General features: G+C 36.8%; 1 protein-coding gene across 1 annotated transcript in view; it reads right to left on the bottom strand.

The window, feature by feature from the left end:
• The window catches only part of LOC135704651 (ubiquitin-conjugating enzyme E2 W), a 144966-nt gene extending 132843 nt beyond the window's left edge, over nt 1-12123 (bottom strand). Inside the window, exon 1 of the mRNA XM_065226135.1 lies at nt 11702-12123. Coding sequence (XP_065082207.1) covers nt 11702-11749 — 48 coding nt within the window. The 5' untranslated portion in view covers nt 11750-12123. The remainder of the gene's footprint in view (nt 1-11701) is intronic.
• Nucleotides 12124-15117: the final 2994 nt, after the last annotated feature.

The following is a 15117-nucleotide window of genomic DNA, read 5'->3' as shown; positions in this document are numbered from 1 at the left end:
TTTTTGAACTTCCCAGTAATATTTTAAATAAAAACTACAAGGGACAACCCTATGGGGTTGTACGCAATGGTGACATAGGACTACGTGGTCTTATATAATAAATGTTATTTGTCATCTGCAGCAGGAGCTTGTTTTTGTGTAGGAATAGGAATTTGAACGGATTTATCTCTGTTTATACTTTTTAGTATGAATATGATTGCCCTGAAATGAACCATTTAATATGAATTTTAGTTGGGCAGTTGGGGACAGCCTAGCCAAGCTAGCTGCTTGGCGGGGAACCTTTCGTTGTGTACTGGAGAACACTACCACTCACCACCATTGACCATTTTCATGCCGCGACCGGCTTTGGTTTTTGAAAGTGCACCTCCAATGTTGCCTTAAAATATATAGTATGTTAGATTTAAACATATGGGAACTGACATCCGAGTGATGACCTTGACAAATGTCCAAGTTATACTCTTTAACAAATTTATGGTGGTCCTGAAAAGGACCGTTTTGTCGTGATGGTTGAGTAATGCTGAGCTATTAGGGTGTTAAAAACAGATGAGGCTGGTGAGCTGTATCTTGTTTGGAAAGAGGGTGACGCGCTTGACATAGATGGCCCACAGCGACACACGAAGAGCTACTGATTCCGATCAATAGCGGTGTGGCTTCTTCCTCCTTCTATGGATGCTCATGTGGGCTGCAGCTCCCACCTTGCAGGCAGCTTTTCGTTGTTTACTGGAGAACGATGTTCAACGCCACGCACCGAAAACACTGCTGCTGATGGCGACGACCGGACACCACCACACACGGTGATTGGAACTGAATCCGATCAGCGGTTGAGGGCAGCCTTGATAGCTAGCTGCTTGGCGGGGAACCTTTCGTTGTGTACTGGAGAACACCACCACTCACCACGCGGTGATTGAATAAACACCGTCTGGTGAGACCGGATGGAAGTCAACTTTGAAATCTGTGTTAGATAAATCGCTTTTCGCAGGCAGCGGGTGATTTTTTTTTAAATTATAGCAACAGTTGCACATTTGCGCAATTTTCAATAGTGACACTTTGAGAAATGATAAAGTCTTAATTTTGATGCGTAGGAATATTTCTGATCGATTGGTGATAAAATTATAGAAATTAGTCCAAGGGCGGTTATTAACGTTCAAAATCTTTCATAATTTCGTTACATGTTCAATTTTCGGTTTTACAAAGTGTACCCCCATATAGAAATTACAGACGTAGTCCTACGTCAAAAAAGGATAGGGGACGACGGGGTAAGACGGACGTTTAAAATAAAATACAAAATTTCCGTGTCAAATTAAGTAAATATTGATCTTTACGATTCATTCTCTAACTAGATTGACAAGGTGGCCACTGGATTTGAGAAATGAAATTACCGGTATTTCCCGGGTGCCCATCATATTTAAACAGTAAATATGATAAAAAAGGAATACCATATTGATTGATGTTAGCAGTAGATGTTCCTGGAAATAAAAGCTACGGCTTATACAGGATACCAGAAAAGACCCCAATTGAAAAAAATGAAATAACGAATGTTCCAAGATCGCAACAGATTGCACTAGTCGAATAATCAAATCTTTGTTCGCGCACCTCGACTTTGGACGAGGAGAGTGGGAATGCCAACTCTCTGTTGATAACATTTCGTGGATAAAGGGCGGGCTCTTCTCTCCACTAATTGGAGCATCTTCCTGTTTGGCGGCTCATCTTTTTGAACAATTGTGCGATCATGTTGCTAGAAGGAGATACTATACTGTTCCGTAGATGCGTATTAGGGTGCTTCATTCTGAAAAAAGTGATGAATTTCTGATGGGCCACCCTCCAGTTCGATTCATAGCCCCAAAATATGAACCTGTGCAAAAATTGGTAAAGATTGATGAAGGTTTAGAGGTCGCGCCAATGATTTGAAATTTGTATGGGAATTACTATGGAAGAATTTAAAAAATCGCTTATATCGCTATAACTTTGCTTCTACTTGTCCAAATGTCGAAAAAATTTGTAATGTTATTGCTATAGCAATAAACAAAAAGCCTACAGTTGCTACGCTCAGTTTTGCAGCGTATCAAGAATTATAAAAATGTGAAAAAATGGCAAAATAGGGTAAATTGACAGATGAATATGTACAAGGCAACAACGCCAATTTCATCGCAACAACAACAGGCTTGTTGATCATTGTCATGACAACCACATATTTTTTTTTTTTCAACGTTTGGACAACTACAACCAAAGTTAGAGCAATGTAAACGAAAATCAATAATTTCCCATACTAATTCACCAAAATCTCCATACAAAATCCAAATCATTGGCGCGACCTCTAAACCTTCATCAATCTTTACCATTTTTTGCACAGGTTCATATTTTGGGGCTATGAATCGAACTGGAGGGTGGCCTATCAAAAATTCATCACTTTTTTCAAAATGAAACACCCTAATGCGTATAGGCAACTTTGCCTATCGATCCACCCCATCTGTTGTTGGCCTTCCTTACAGTGACAAGTTGAGGACATTCAGATGTTATTAAGCTTCAAGACAAACAGAGAAGAGAGCCCACTACCATCGGACTTAGTTTCCATGCTACAACGGGTGGTAGACCACTATCATTCATCATTTTGTCTTATTGCTGAGACAAATTCGAGATATCTAATGCCAGAGTTGCGACCTATCACAATCACGATCGCCAAACAGCTGATGGTAGTAACGCTTTGTACATTCCTATCAATGTGCTCGTTGAAGCTCTCTCCATGACCATCCATCAAGTTGACGAAAGAAGTAAAAAGCAACTGGTGAATGTCGTCTTCTATTGTGATCCATCCCCGATCTGGTCATTCCCGACAATCACGACACTCATCTGTGCTCGTTTTGAAGCAGTTGCTGCTTTGCTTGCTTATGTGAGTGTGTTGGTGAGTGAGCCCAACAGCTTCCGTTTCATGTTGCCTGCTTTGTTTGTAACTCACACAGTCGCGCCTGCCGAGACGAACTTGGAATGCGTAGGCATTGTTTTCATTTTCTTCTGTCGCTTCGCTTTTTCTCATGATCGTACTGCAGAAGTCTTCACTGTTTTCGTTGTGCTTTTCATCATCAACAGCGAGTGTAACGTTTTGCTTGTGAGCAGCGACCATTAATGGTGAGTGTTGTTTGCCATGGCTCTAACTCTCACTGCGTGACAAAACGATCTGTCAGCGATTGTCGGTTGATGCGAAGACGAGTGTCACGTGAGTGTCATGATATTTTGCATCACTGTCTAATGCAAACAAATTGAGAAAATTGTGCAGCCTAAAATACTGTTCTATATTTTGAACATATAAAATGTAAGTTAAAAGTCCTTGAACAATTTACCTACTCCTGAAATATAGAAACTGTATTCACTGTATGATCATGGACATGTGTTTCTAAGACCTGGGGCTTTCTTTTTTTTATTCTGTTTAACCGGATTATTTGTTTGGAAAAAAAATGCAATTTAATGGACTTAAATGGGAACTCTAAATTCTGCGACATAATTTTTTTCTACCGGGTGTTTAAGATTATTCAAATTTCTACCGTTTGAAAAGATTATTATTATTATTTAGCTTTATTAAGGAGGCTTTCAGCCTTGGGCTGGTTCGCCTCCAACTTTGAAAAGATGTCGAGAGGTTGAATTTTTTTTTGACATTGGAAAACATTCAAGATCTCGAAGTAAAATAGCCAGAATATTGGATCTAACACCTTTTTTCGAAATCTCTGAAAATTTGTGATAGGTGACGATTTCGAAATCAAAAATCAAAATATTAGTGATTCTGTCAACATCAATTGGACAGTTTTAACGTTTCCGTCTGTTCACAACTCTCCTTGTCAGACTTTTTAAAGAGTTTTTGAAGTAAAATTCTTTACTCTCAACATTGGTCGTAAAAAAGTCACTTTAATAAGTAAATTTTAAGGAATAGAACTTTTTAATGAAAAAAGTAACTTTTTAGAGACCTACTTGAAAATAGTGACTAAGTCACTAAAAAGCGACCTGCTACCAGCCCTGTCCAGATAAAAATTAACCTGACCCACACGAACACCACTTTTCTTCCAATGAAAATCGTAGAGACGCAGAGGTAAACACTGTCTCTATAATAACGGTTGTCATAGTAATCATCCTTCCCCTTCCCAAAAGGCCGGTGCCGGGCTAATCTATAAAAAGCTTAAATTGGTGAACTTGCACATTGAAAATGGATAAGCTTATCCCAAGCGCCATCTATGTGATTCCACTTGATCTGATCAGAACCGGAGAAGCAACTACGATATCCACGGTATTTTTTAATAAAATAAAATGAATAATAATAAAAACAAATTCAAATTCACGAAAGTACGTATTTTCAAAGATTTGATGTTGTGGCGTAGGACTACGTCTGTGATTTCTTTATGGGGGTACACTTTGTGAAAACCGAAAATCGGACATGTAACGAAATTATGAAAGATTTTGAACGTTAATAACTCCGCTGCCCCTGGACCAATTTCAATAATGCTATCATCAATCGATCAGAAATACTGTTGATTTTCAACAAGAAACTATTGAAAAAGTGGTAAATGTCAAGCATTGTCCAAAAGCGTTGAAATTACTAACAAATTCACCAATTACGACTTACATGAATATGCTGCTTCCCCAACACAGTCATCAGATAATCGTTTCTAGACGAAACATGTCGATGTGGCATTGCTGCCTCCCCATCACTGTCATTAGAGAGTCGTTAGTAGACGAAACAAGTCGAAGTGGCATTCACCTCCGATCTTCGAGCATGTGCGTAACATTTTGCACACTCATCATCATATTCAGAACCACACGCCCTCAACGACCACACAAAATGCTCTCCAGAATTGTAATCTTGTAAGCAAACCTGAAAGCAGAATTGCAAATGATTTTGATTGATTCACTTCATCGACTTTATGTTTCGTTAATAGCTCGACGGCAAACACATTCATTGATGCGTTTGTTGTTCTGGATGATAGAAGAGCATAGCAGAAATAGTGCGAAATAAGTTAGTGAAGCCATGGTCATCAGAAGAGGAAATCGATGTAGAGAAGAGACTTAATTCAGTCGTCGTCATAGCAATGAAAACTAGCATCACACCGCTTTTGGTTCTTGGGTTACACTTGCTGGTTGCAATTCTGTTGTTTGACATTTTCAAAGGACATTTTTTGAAATTACACTATTTTCTAGGGATGCCTAAAAGTCCAATTATTCGATTAACCATTAATCGTAAAGATCTTTCCAGCTATTCGATTAAATATTTATTGAATTTTCAATCATTCGAGAGCGTTACCGACATCCCTTCTTATTTCTACTTGTTTGATTTGGGCAGTAGAGAAAATTAATAAAAGTACTAATTTATCTGAACAGGCATAGAGAAGAACCATGACGTGAAACAGAATCATGAATTCACCGAAAAAATTGTTAAGCATCTTTCTGCTAAAGGCTAAGATTTACCAACTTGTTGAGAGAAGGCGTTTAACGTGAAAAACTAAAAAGGGGAGGAGCTTTAGTTGGGTGGACACTGATATTCTGCGGCCTTCCAACCTGTCGCAGGCACCAGTTCAACCCCTGTTCAGCAGCAGAATGGCCGAGGCTCTTGCGAGTGCCCAATCATTGAACCGAAGAATATGGGATTCCAAAGGCTTGAGGCCTTTTTTTTTTCCTCTGTTCGGGACCTAACACTACTGCGACCAGTAAATTGATCTATTGTAGTATATCCCGTGTCCTTAGTTTAGTGCATGTCGTATTACTCCATCACTATTGAGAAATGATGAAGTATTCAAGAGCAAATTTTCATTATGTCGTAAGTAACATTCGCACCGATCCGAGAAAAATAAAGTTTTGTTTTGATGACCGAAAAGTTTTTCCTATTTCCAATTAAACACATATAATCTCATAGTGATAGCAATGTTTAACATATTTAACCGGGTTTTAATCATACAAAGGCAAATCGCTAGCTTTCATGCTAAGAAATACTGGTTTTTGAGTCAAAAGTTATTATACGTCGTTTGGTGGCCCCTATTGTTACTTAAGTCAAAGTGTATTTACCAGGATATTCGGGAGAATTATCAATTACGTCTCCTTACGTGCAGCCCATTCATCATTTTAGGACCACCGAAATCATCTTAGCAACAAACAGTTCGATTTATTCACTTTAATAATGAGAAAGCGAAACGACGAAAGTACACTTTTCACGGGTTTCTCAGTGCTGTTACTGAAGGCAAACGGCATCTCCATAGAAATCGGGTGACTTAAGTAACATCGAAAACTATTTTGATTACGTCAAAAAGCAATTCGACTGGTAAATAAATTTAAAAATGGGATGTGATCCTATATTTGGACAGTATATCAGGGCTGGTAGTGCTGGTGCGATATAATAGTAGTGACTTTAGTGACTAAAATTACGGAAATAGTGACCAAATAGTGACCTTTACATAATAAATAGTGAAATTTATATGATGACTCAGAAACTCAAATAAGGTTTAATATTGTAATAAACTGTTTTTGTCATGAAACTTAAAATCACATTTCATCAATTCCTCTAATTATATCGAAACTCTCAATGGAAGCTCCTATGAAGAGCACTTGAAGTGATTTGAATAATTTCCCTTTGATTACGCAAATAGCAATTTCCAGATTTCCCCGGACTTTTTTTGTAATGTTACTGGTTGAGCGTTACATAAATTTCTGCTTAGAATAATCTTGGACTTCTCCCTTGAATTCTATTGGAAATTCAGTTCGTATTCTCCTCAGAATTTCCATGGTATTTCCTCAGAATTCTCAAAACAAAAATCCATCTCAGAATACCCTTGACACTCTTCGAAGAATTCCTTTGAGATTTAACCCTCAAAAGCCGATTCCATTGGAATTCTTCCCGGAATTTATTTGGAACTCTTTAGAGTTCTCTTGAAAGTATCCTCAGAAATCATTCCATAATTCTTTTATAGCTATCCGCAGAGATCATCTTTGAAGTTCGCGGGATTCACATGGAATTCTCATCAGAGCTTTCTTAAACAATGTCAGAACTAGTTTTGAATTCTTATTAGAATTGAACACAGAATCCTCATCCAATCATTATAGAATATATTGTTTCGGAGCTGAATTTGGCATCTTTAATAATTTTAAACAATAATCAAAAGCAACGCTCGTATGTGTCTGTCTCAGGGCTGGGTTTTTCGCTTAAGCCTTCAACCAGGTTTAACTATATGGATAAATCTGGTTTAAGATTTCAGCGGAGGTGAAGAAATCGGCCCTAAGAGCACTTAATTTTACATGAGACTTTCGTAGTCTGTACTTTGGTATTCTTCTCTGAAATGTCTTGGTGTCATTCCAAGAATTCATTTAAAATTGTCTTAAGCTGTCATTTGATTTTTTTTTTTAAGTTCTTGATAGTTCTTCAAAGACTTCTGAAAATCTAGGACAAACAAATACCCCTTAAAAGTTTCCTAGACTTTGGATATAGGAGGTATATTTTCAACGATTTTTTATCGAAATTAAAGGCATTTCCCAGTAGATATCGTGGTGTTTCAAAGGTTCTGAATTTTTGCGGTTCACTGGTCATCCTGGTTAAAATTGTTAATTTTTCAACAGATATGCATATTTTGTCATAACTGCTGTAGACTTCCTTAGTGCCAAGTACTCAATTTAAAAATGGTGTTGATATTTTTCCATTTCACTCTATTTTAGTTGTGAAAAAGTGACTTTAGTGACTATTTTTAGGGAAATAGTGACTTTAGTGACTTTTTGGTGTGAATAGTGACTTTTTAGTGACTGACTTCAAAATAGTGACAAAGTCACTAAAAAGTGACCTTCAACCAGCCCTTGTATATAGTGTAATAACAGGAGCATCGATTGACACTGATAGCTCGACTTTGTTTACCTTTGTTACATTCGACGTAATGAAAATTTGCTCTTGTATTATTCGATTTTTTTACAGTTGCCACTCTTGCATTTATCGCAAGGATCCGACTCTAATTGAAAGGTCTCGCTATTTATACCATTTGGTGTGTTGAAACACCCTCCAAAGGCGCGCCCCTTTGTCAGTCAAAATTGGATTCCTTAGCAACAAAATTAAGGTATGACACCGATAATGACCATGCATCAGAACCCTAGTCTTAACCACTTCAAACTAGGGAACAACGAATAGAAGATTAGGAATCACATAGATGAAGACAACTAACTCATTTTTTTCCTTGTTTCAAGATCATCCTCGGTAGACAAAGCCGAGTCTTGTCACTATCAACAAGGCATAAAAAGTAACAAGGACTAAGATGTGTTCCTTGGATTACTGAAAAATCCTGTTCCCCTAGTTTGAAGTAGCAAGGACTAGGGATCGGTGGTAGATCTCACATCCCGTAACGTACCACGAAAAGCTGATCTACCAACGTTACGGGGCCTTTACTACCATCGGCCCTTTTCAGGGCCACCAAGATTTTCCAAAAGAGTTAAACTTTTGAACATGTCCCAAATAAAATTCATATCATAATAAATAAATTTTCAGGGCTATCATAGTCATACTAAAGAGTATAAACAGAGAGAACCCCGCTCAAATTCCTATTCCTACACAAATCACAAGCTCCTGCTGTAGTTTACCAATAACATCCATTATATAAGACCAAGTAGTCCTACGTCACCATTGCGTACAACCCTATAGGGTTGTCCTTTGTAGTTTTTCAACTGATGTGCAAAGTGTGATCCGACGTTCGAAAAATTTGATTGGATTTTATAGAATAAACCTGGCTGAATCGATGCGCGAAAATACATTTTTTGGAGCACGCACAATTGTTGAGAAAAGCGAGTTTAAAATCACGAACGCAAATTTTCATATAAATATTGAATATTTAATTTGCTCATTGAGAAATACTTATGGTTAAATTTTTGTAGAAGAGCAATTCCAGACGAATTCGCAAATCCATTAATTTTGTATTTTTTTAAATTTGGCTGAAAATGTTCAGAAACGTTTCTCATGACTGTTGTTGGAACTGAAGAACCACGAAATACATTCGAAAATGGTCAAAATCTACCAACATTTAAAAAATATACGTTCAAACCGCTACATCGCAAAAACGGTACGACTTAGCAAAATTTTAGCAACTTGCTTTTTTTTTTTGATTAGGTTTACTTTCAATATAGGGGAGGAGGGGCATAGTGAGCATCCCGCAGTTTAGCCCTGAATCTCTAGCTGCATGAAACAAATCAACTGGTAGTAGGTTCAATATCATTATGATATTGATGCTACCACCAATAAATTTGTTCCGAACGGGCGGAAGTTCAAGCTGGTGCATGGGATGCTCACTATGCTCCACCTGTTCACTATGTCCCTCTTACCACTATCAAGTCGAAAAAAATAGTTGAAACAAGTTTAGGATATTTTTCCAAAAACTTAAGTTTTTTTCAAAAATCATAACTTTTTTGTCCATCATTTCTCCATGTTGACCTACAGTGCAATAGATGGCATTTATTGTCCCCTAAAACATATCACAAAACGAAAAATAAAAAAATCTATTGTTGAGACAAACGTTTTTTTAAGGTTTTATTTTAAATTTTAAATAAATAGTGAATGTTTTTTTATAATGCATTTTTTTCTTCAAATAGTTCCAGATGTTCGATTGGACAAACATTTTTCGAGTAACAATTTTCAGGAGATTAACTTAACATTTTGCTAAAGGCCTTTTTCAAAATTAAGGCTCAATTTAAAATGGTGATCTGAAGATGCAAAATGACATTTTTGGTCATAAAGAACGTTTTTGGATGGATTTGCGAATTCGTCTGGAATCGCTCTTAGTCACTTACGGTGTCTCACCTTTATATAAAAAAAATTAGTATCGCTGAAACAATCACTTATCAAAAACTTAGGCTCACCTTTCATATTAGGCTAGTATCGAAATATTTTAGCGGAGGTCTAGAATAATTTTAATTATTTTCGTATTTTGTTAGAGTTAATCACATCTCTAAGTCCAAAAATGTATGGAAAAATGACCCCCGATAAAACATTTTGAAAACTAGTCTCAAATGAAAGAGGAGCTCTCAAGATTTTGATTGGTGGGTGTTTCAGCGATACTGATGTTCTGCAAGAGACACCACCCGTATAAATAATAACCATACAATTACAATAAAATTGTTAATTCGTTTGAGCCTTATCAAATAAATTAATAAACAACAATTACAAAAAAAAGCAATACCTTCTGTTGTTGACAATTAAGTCTATTGTAGCTGTATAGAAGTTGTAAAATGATTTTATATTCATTGTAGTAGGTTTACAATACATTTTAAGTTTTCAAAATTCTCAAAAAATAGAAAAACAATAAAATTTATTGTAATGAGATCAGAAAAAAAAAATATTTGTGTATGGTTCAGATTAGAAAATACTCAGAGGGGAAGCGGAAAGAATGTTTTGAGCCAAATTAACTGTCAAAATTTGAGCCAATCGAACATTTTCATTAGAATTTTGCCAGGGATTTCTTATTCTTACTAGATTAAATTTGAGAGTATTGCAATCGAACAGAAATTCAGTCACCTTTATGTTTGGTTTGCTTTTCAAATTCAACTAGTTTTTGGAACCAAAATCAATATTCTAACTCTATTGATTAACTAACGTTAGTTGGTTAATTAATGGCACCAAGAAATGTGCAAAATATTGCGATGCAATCAATTATTATTTTGCACGTGAAATGGAATCAAATGTAAAAGTTATGTGAAACGCTAGCTTCTAGCAAGGGTTGCAAGATAATTTAGGTACAAATTCCTGCAGCCGAATTGCATTTTGTTTTCTCCGCCCATCTCTTCCTCTGAGTATTTCTAGTTAAGATACTGAATTACCTATCTCATCTATTGTGAAAGTCTCATTTACCATTGATTATATTGTGTTGTTATATTGTATTTTAATTGGCAATAGAATGATTGGTAATCATAAAAGATTGTCTTTGATTGTAACAAAAGTTTGTATTGCTCGTATATGGTGCGCTTTTATTCAATCGTGCATTGAGTAGCATAGAGTGCAAGTCTGCGAACACTGCCACAATCGTCCATCGTACCCTACGGAACAGCTGTTTGGTGCCATTCAATCTACACCGATAGAATAACAAATCGTGTACCAATGCTGTAGACTTGATTTTAATACCAATTTTCTACTTCCCTGAATGGTGTTGGAAATCAACTTCCCAAAACATTTAAATATCGCGTTCAAAAATGTCACACAACGTCCATAGCCACAGCTATTGTATCTTTTACGTCATCACATCACAATGTGATCATTGTTTGACAGTGCAGTGGCACCACACTCTGACTCGGGGCGCATTCGCACAAAACTAATTATGAATATCTCACAATTTTATTCTGGCACTGACTTCGGGGCTGATGAAACCGATTTGATAAGCCATCGATCGATAGAAGTTACATGATTTCTCCCCGATGGATGATGATTTCTGTCATCGCTGGAGGGTTTCGCTGAATAAATTAATTTGTCATTTCATTCCCATTCACTTGCCGTGTTTCTATTTATTGATTTTAACGCTGCGACGTGTTGTGAGATCATCTAGCGAAGCCCCCCCAATCTCCAGCCGTAATCGATTTTTCCGTGCTGACGGCCGCCTGTGGCTGCTGGCCAATCTCGCCACTAATTACTACGCTGCACAATCGCTCAACCCCCGAGGCTTAGACCCGTGACAACTAATTGAATTAGCAGAAAAACATGCGTCTGAAAATTACTTACCTCGGAGGGACTCATAGCCATTTTTTTCGTACTGTCACTTTTGCTCATGTATGTATTGCACACACAGGAGGACAATGATAGAACAAAAACCGAGTTTGCTCTATCCTCGTCGAAGTCACTCTTGTTTTTCCTCCGATCCTTCCGGAAAGGGCGGAAAACACGGCACCGTGGATCACCACTGCACCCAGATTACACCCAAACACTCGCCGGACACGATCGGAAAATTTTCTTCGAAAAACTTGCACTGCACACTTGGCGTTCCGTTTATTTTTCGTTCGATTTCTTCCCGTATCGAGATATGTTTTCTTGTTTTGCACTGTGTGGCCCCCGCTCGCTCGTTCCGCGCACACACACGGATCGTAGAATCTCGATCTGCCTGTCCGCCGTCTTCCAGGCTGATGGGGTTGGCTATGGACAAACAACACGCACAACGAAAGAGCAAAAAAGTTTGTTATGTGTTGAGTTAGGAAAACAAGACCCGGAAAGTGACAGCACTTGCCCTGTGTTGCCAGTATTGCAGCTATTGGCTTACATCACAGTAGCTGACTCGATTGCGATATCGGCGAGGATATCGGTACTCCGAGGTAATTGACCTGTTACAAGATTATTATCCTTAAATCATGCTTCTTCTTCCAGGTTTTGACGCTCTCGTACGAGCCTACTCCTGCTCTCAACTTAGTGTTCTTTCAAGTTTTGCACAATTATTAATTTAGAGCTTTATAAACCAACCAACGCATGACTTTGTATTAAATATATTAATTATTGAACTTGAATGATTTTCCAGACTGGACCGGCCTTTGGTTCAATAATAATGTGCCTTAACTGACTAATATACCTATAGGTTGTCTGACTAAATCAACTTTTTGAAATCACTAATTTCAGATAATTAATGCAACTTCAACATTTCAAATGTTTTCTTAATTCCAGGGTTTTAAATTAGAAGGCTGGCCACAACCCCTTCCTGATCTTCCGTGGAGAATCATCATCTGGATAGTCATCTATATATTTTTTTCCAATCAATATCAGTATTACAGTGTTCGGAAAACTCAAAAACTCAAAACTCATGCATGAATTTATGCGCCTATGAGTTTTGCCTTGCAAAATTCAACCATTCAACGTCGCAAAAATCACCGATGAGTTTTCAGTTTCAAAAATTAATTTATTTATAATTTGGCGTTATTTATTATTATTATTATTATTGTTTGTACATCAGGGGTTGGAGAACTAATAAACATGCATAATCATGGTATCAATTGACGTTTGAATGGTTTATATGAGTCTAAAGTTGGAATGATTTTTCGACGTTGTGAGTGTGAGTGCGTGAATATGCAAGAGAATCTCAAGCGTGAATTTTGTTGCCACATTTGCACGTGAGTTTATTCTCGCAAGGAGACACAATGAATGAGATTTGAGAATGATTTTCCGAACACTGATCAGTAACTTTGAACACTATCCTCCACACTCTTTAACCAATCCACATGGTTATGTGGAATGCCATCGACCGGACGCTATGGGATTTATTAGATAGAAATGTGGAAAGTGAAATATTGAACTTTCATATTGGAATCCGGAATCCTTAAGTCTTAAATCTTTTAGGAGTTAAGATTTGTTGAAGATATTGAGGCTTGGAGGGATACTAACTTTTGGACATTCCAATATTCTGATCGGAATTTTGATTATGGTTAGAATTCCAGGCGAATTTTAAGAAGAAGTAAATGTTCTTCCTAGTGTTCTTCTGTTGATAACTTATAAACAATTCTAAAACAATTGTATATGGGTTTCTGAGAATAAATAAATGGAATACGGACAAAATATCTAAGAGACTCGATGATAGTTCTAAACGAATTCTGAATAAAATATAAATATTTAAGAGAGTTTCAAGCGATTTCAATAGACCAAATTCTAAGTATTAATCAAATGGAATTTAAAGATAGTTCATAGAAAATTCGGAGAAAATTCTTATGAGAGTTTCAAAGGAATTCCGACGAGATTTTGAATAAAATTGTAAGAACAATATGTTGGTTATGAGAGTTTGGGCTATGCCGTGTATACTACACGGTAAGAAAAAAGTACCCAACGGCCAGATCACTTTTACCTACTTTTGACTAGTTTGTCTCCTTTTCTCCTTCTAATGTTGTCAAAAACGGAGGAGCAAAACCACCCAACAGGGGTAGTAAAGTGTGGGAACCCAACGTTGAGTATAATCATATTTACCTACTGTTGGGTACAACTAACTTACTTTTGGTTAAAAAGCCAGTGGAAAATTCCATACGAACTGCACACAAGTAAATGAAAATTACTTTGACCCGCTTTACCTACTTTTGGGTTCCTGCACTATAGTGCCGAGATGAGTGAAAAGAACTTAATTTTGGATACTTTTTTCTAACCGTGTAAAAACGAACACATGACGTAATGCTTGGGTAACTTTAGAAAAGGGCCTATCAACTTGTATAAACAAATTGTTAGGCCTTTTTCACGCGAATCGAAGAACGCCCTCGCAAACGAAGAGCACTATCGGGAAAGGGAGAATTTATTTGCCCCAGTATTGGCCATACTTTCCTATTTTGGATAAACCTCAGAAAATCGATTGAATCACAATCTTCGTGCGTTTTTTTGGGCGATGTGTATGTGTACCCGGATGAATATGATTTGAATCAACAATCTTAACAGAACTCAAGACCTTGTAAAAAAAAGGGTTATATATCGCTAAAATAGGAGCATGTCCAATATAGGTGCGTTTCCCATATATTCGCAAAAAAATGAAAAATCGACTTATTTCAAAGCAGTAGCAGCTTAAGAACAGTATTGGCAAACTAAACTATTGAATTCAAGCTCTAGAATACTTGGAGAAGTCCAATATTAATAAGTTGTATAACCAGTTCGTGAATATTACTGGCTACTTTTTTTAGCGCAGGAGTCTACAATACTCGAGACAATACTCGAATTTGCCTTGGAATTTGCCCATTTAAAAATAGAATTCAAAACAACCTAGCAATGGCCAAATTTACTGTATTTGATATTGGTTACGAAGAAAATAATATTTTAACGTGAATTATTTCAAATTTTCTCAAAAAAAACTGCACTTTATTTAGCGTACCATTTTGTGATCGTATCACTTATTTTTCAAAAATAATTTTGTGAATTGTGGATTTGTGGATTAATGCTGCATCTCCCCACTAAAGATAAAATATTTGTGAAAAATTCAATATTTTTAAAACATTAAATTTACCACGCCAATGAATGGGCAGTCGAGGAGCAAGCAATACAATGAACCGGCGAGTTGAAATTAAAATGCAATCATAAGTACTTAAAGTAATTAATGCGTTTTGATGTAGTACTTAAGTACTGAATTAAAATTGACTGACCGTACTTAATGTATTTAAAAAATTTGAAAATTTAATTAATGTACTGTAATT

Source organism: Ochlerotatus camptorhynchus, unplaced genomic scaffold, assembly GCF_037179485.1.
Source record: "Ochlerotatus camptorhynchus isolate MF236.1 unplaced genomic scaffold, CSIRO-AGI_Acam_v1.1 ptg000244l, whole genome shotgun sequence".
Classification (NCBI taxonomy): domain Eukaryota; kingdom Metazoa; phylum Arthropoda; class Insecta; order Diptera; family Culicidae; genus Ochlerotatus; species Ochlerotatus camptorhynchus.
The sequence above is the reverse complement of the archived record's forward strand: the minus strand, read 5'-3'. Positions and strand labels throughout refer to the sequence as shown.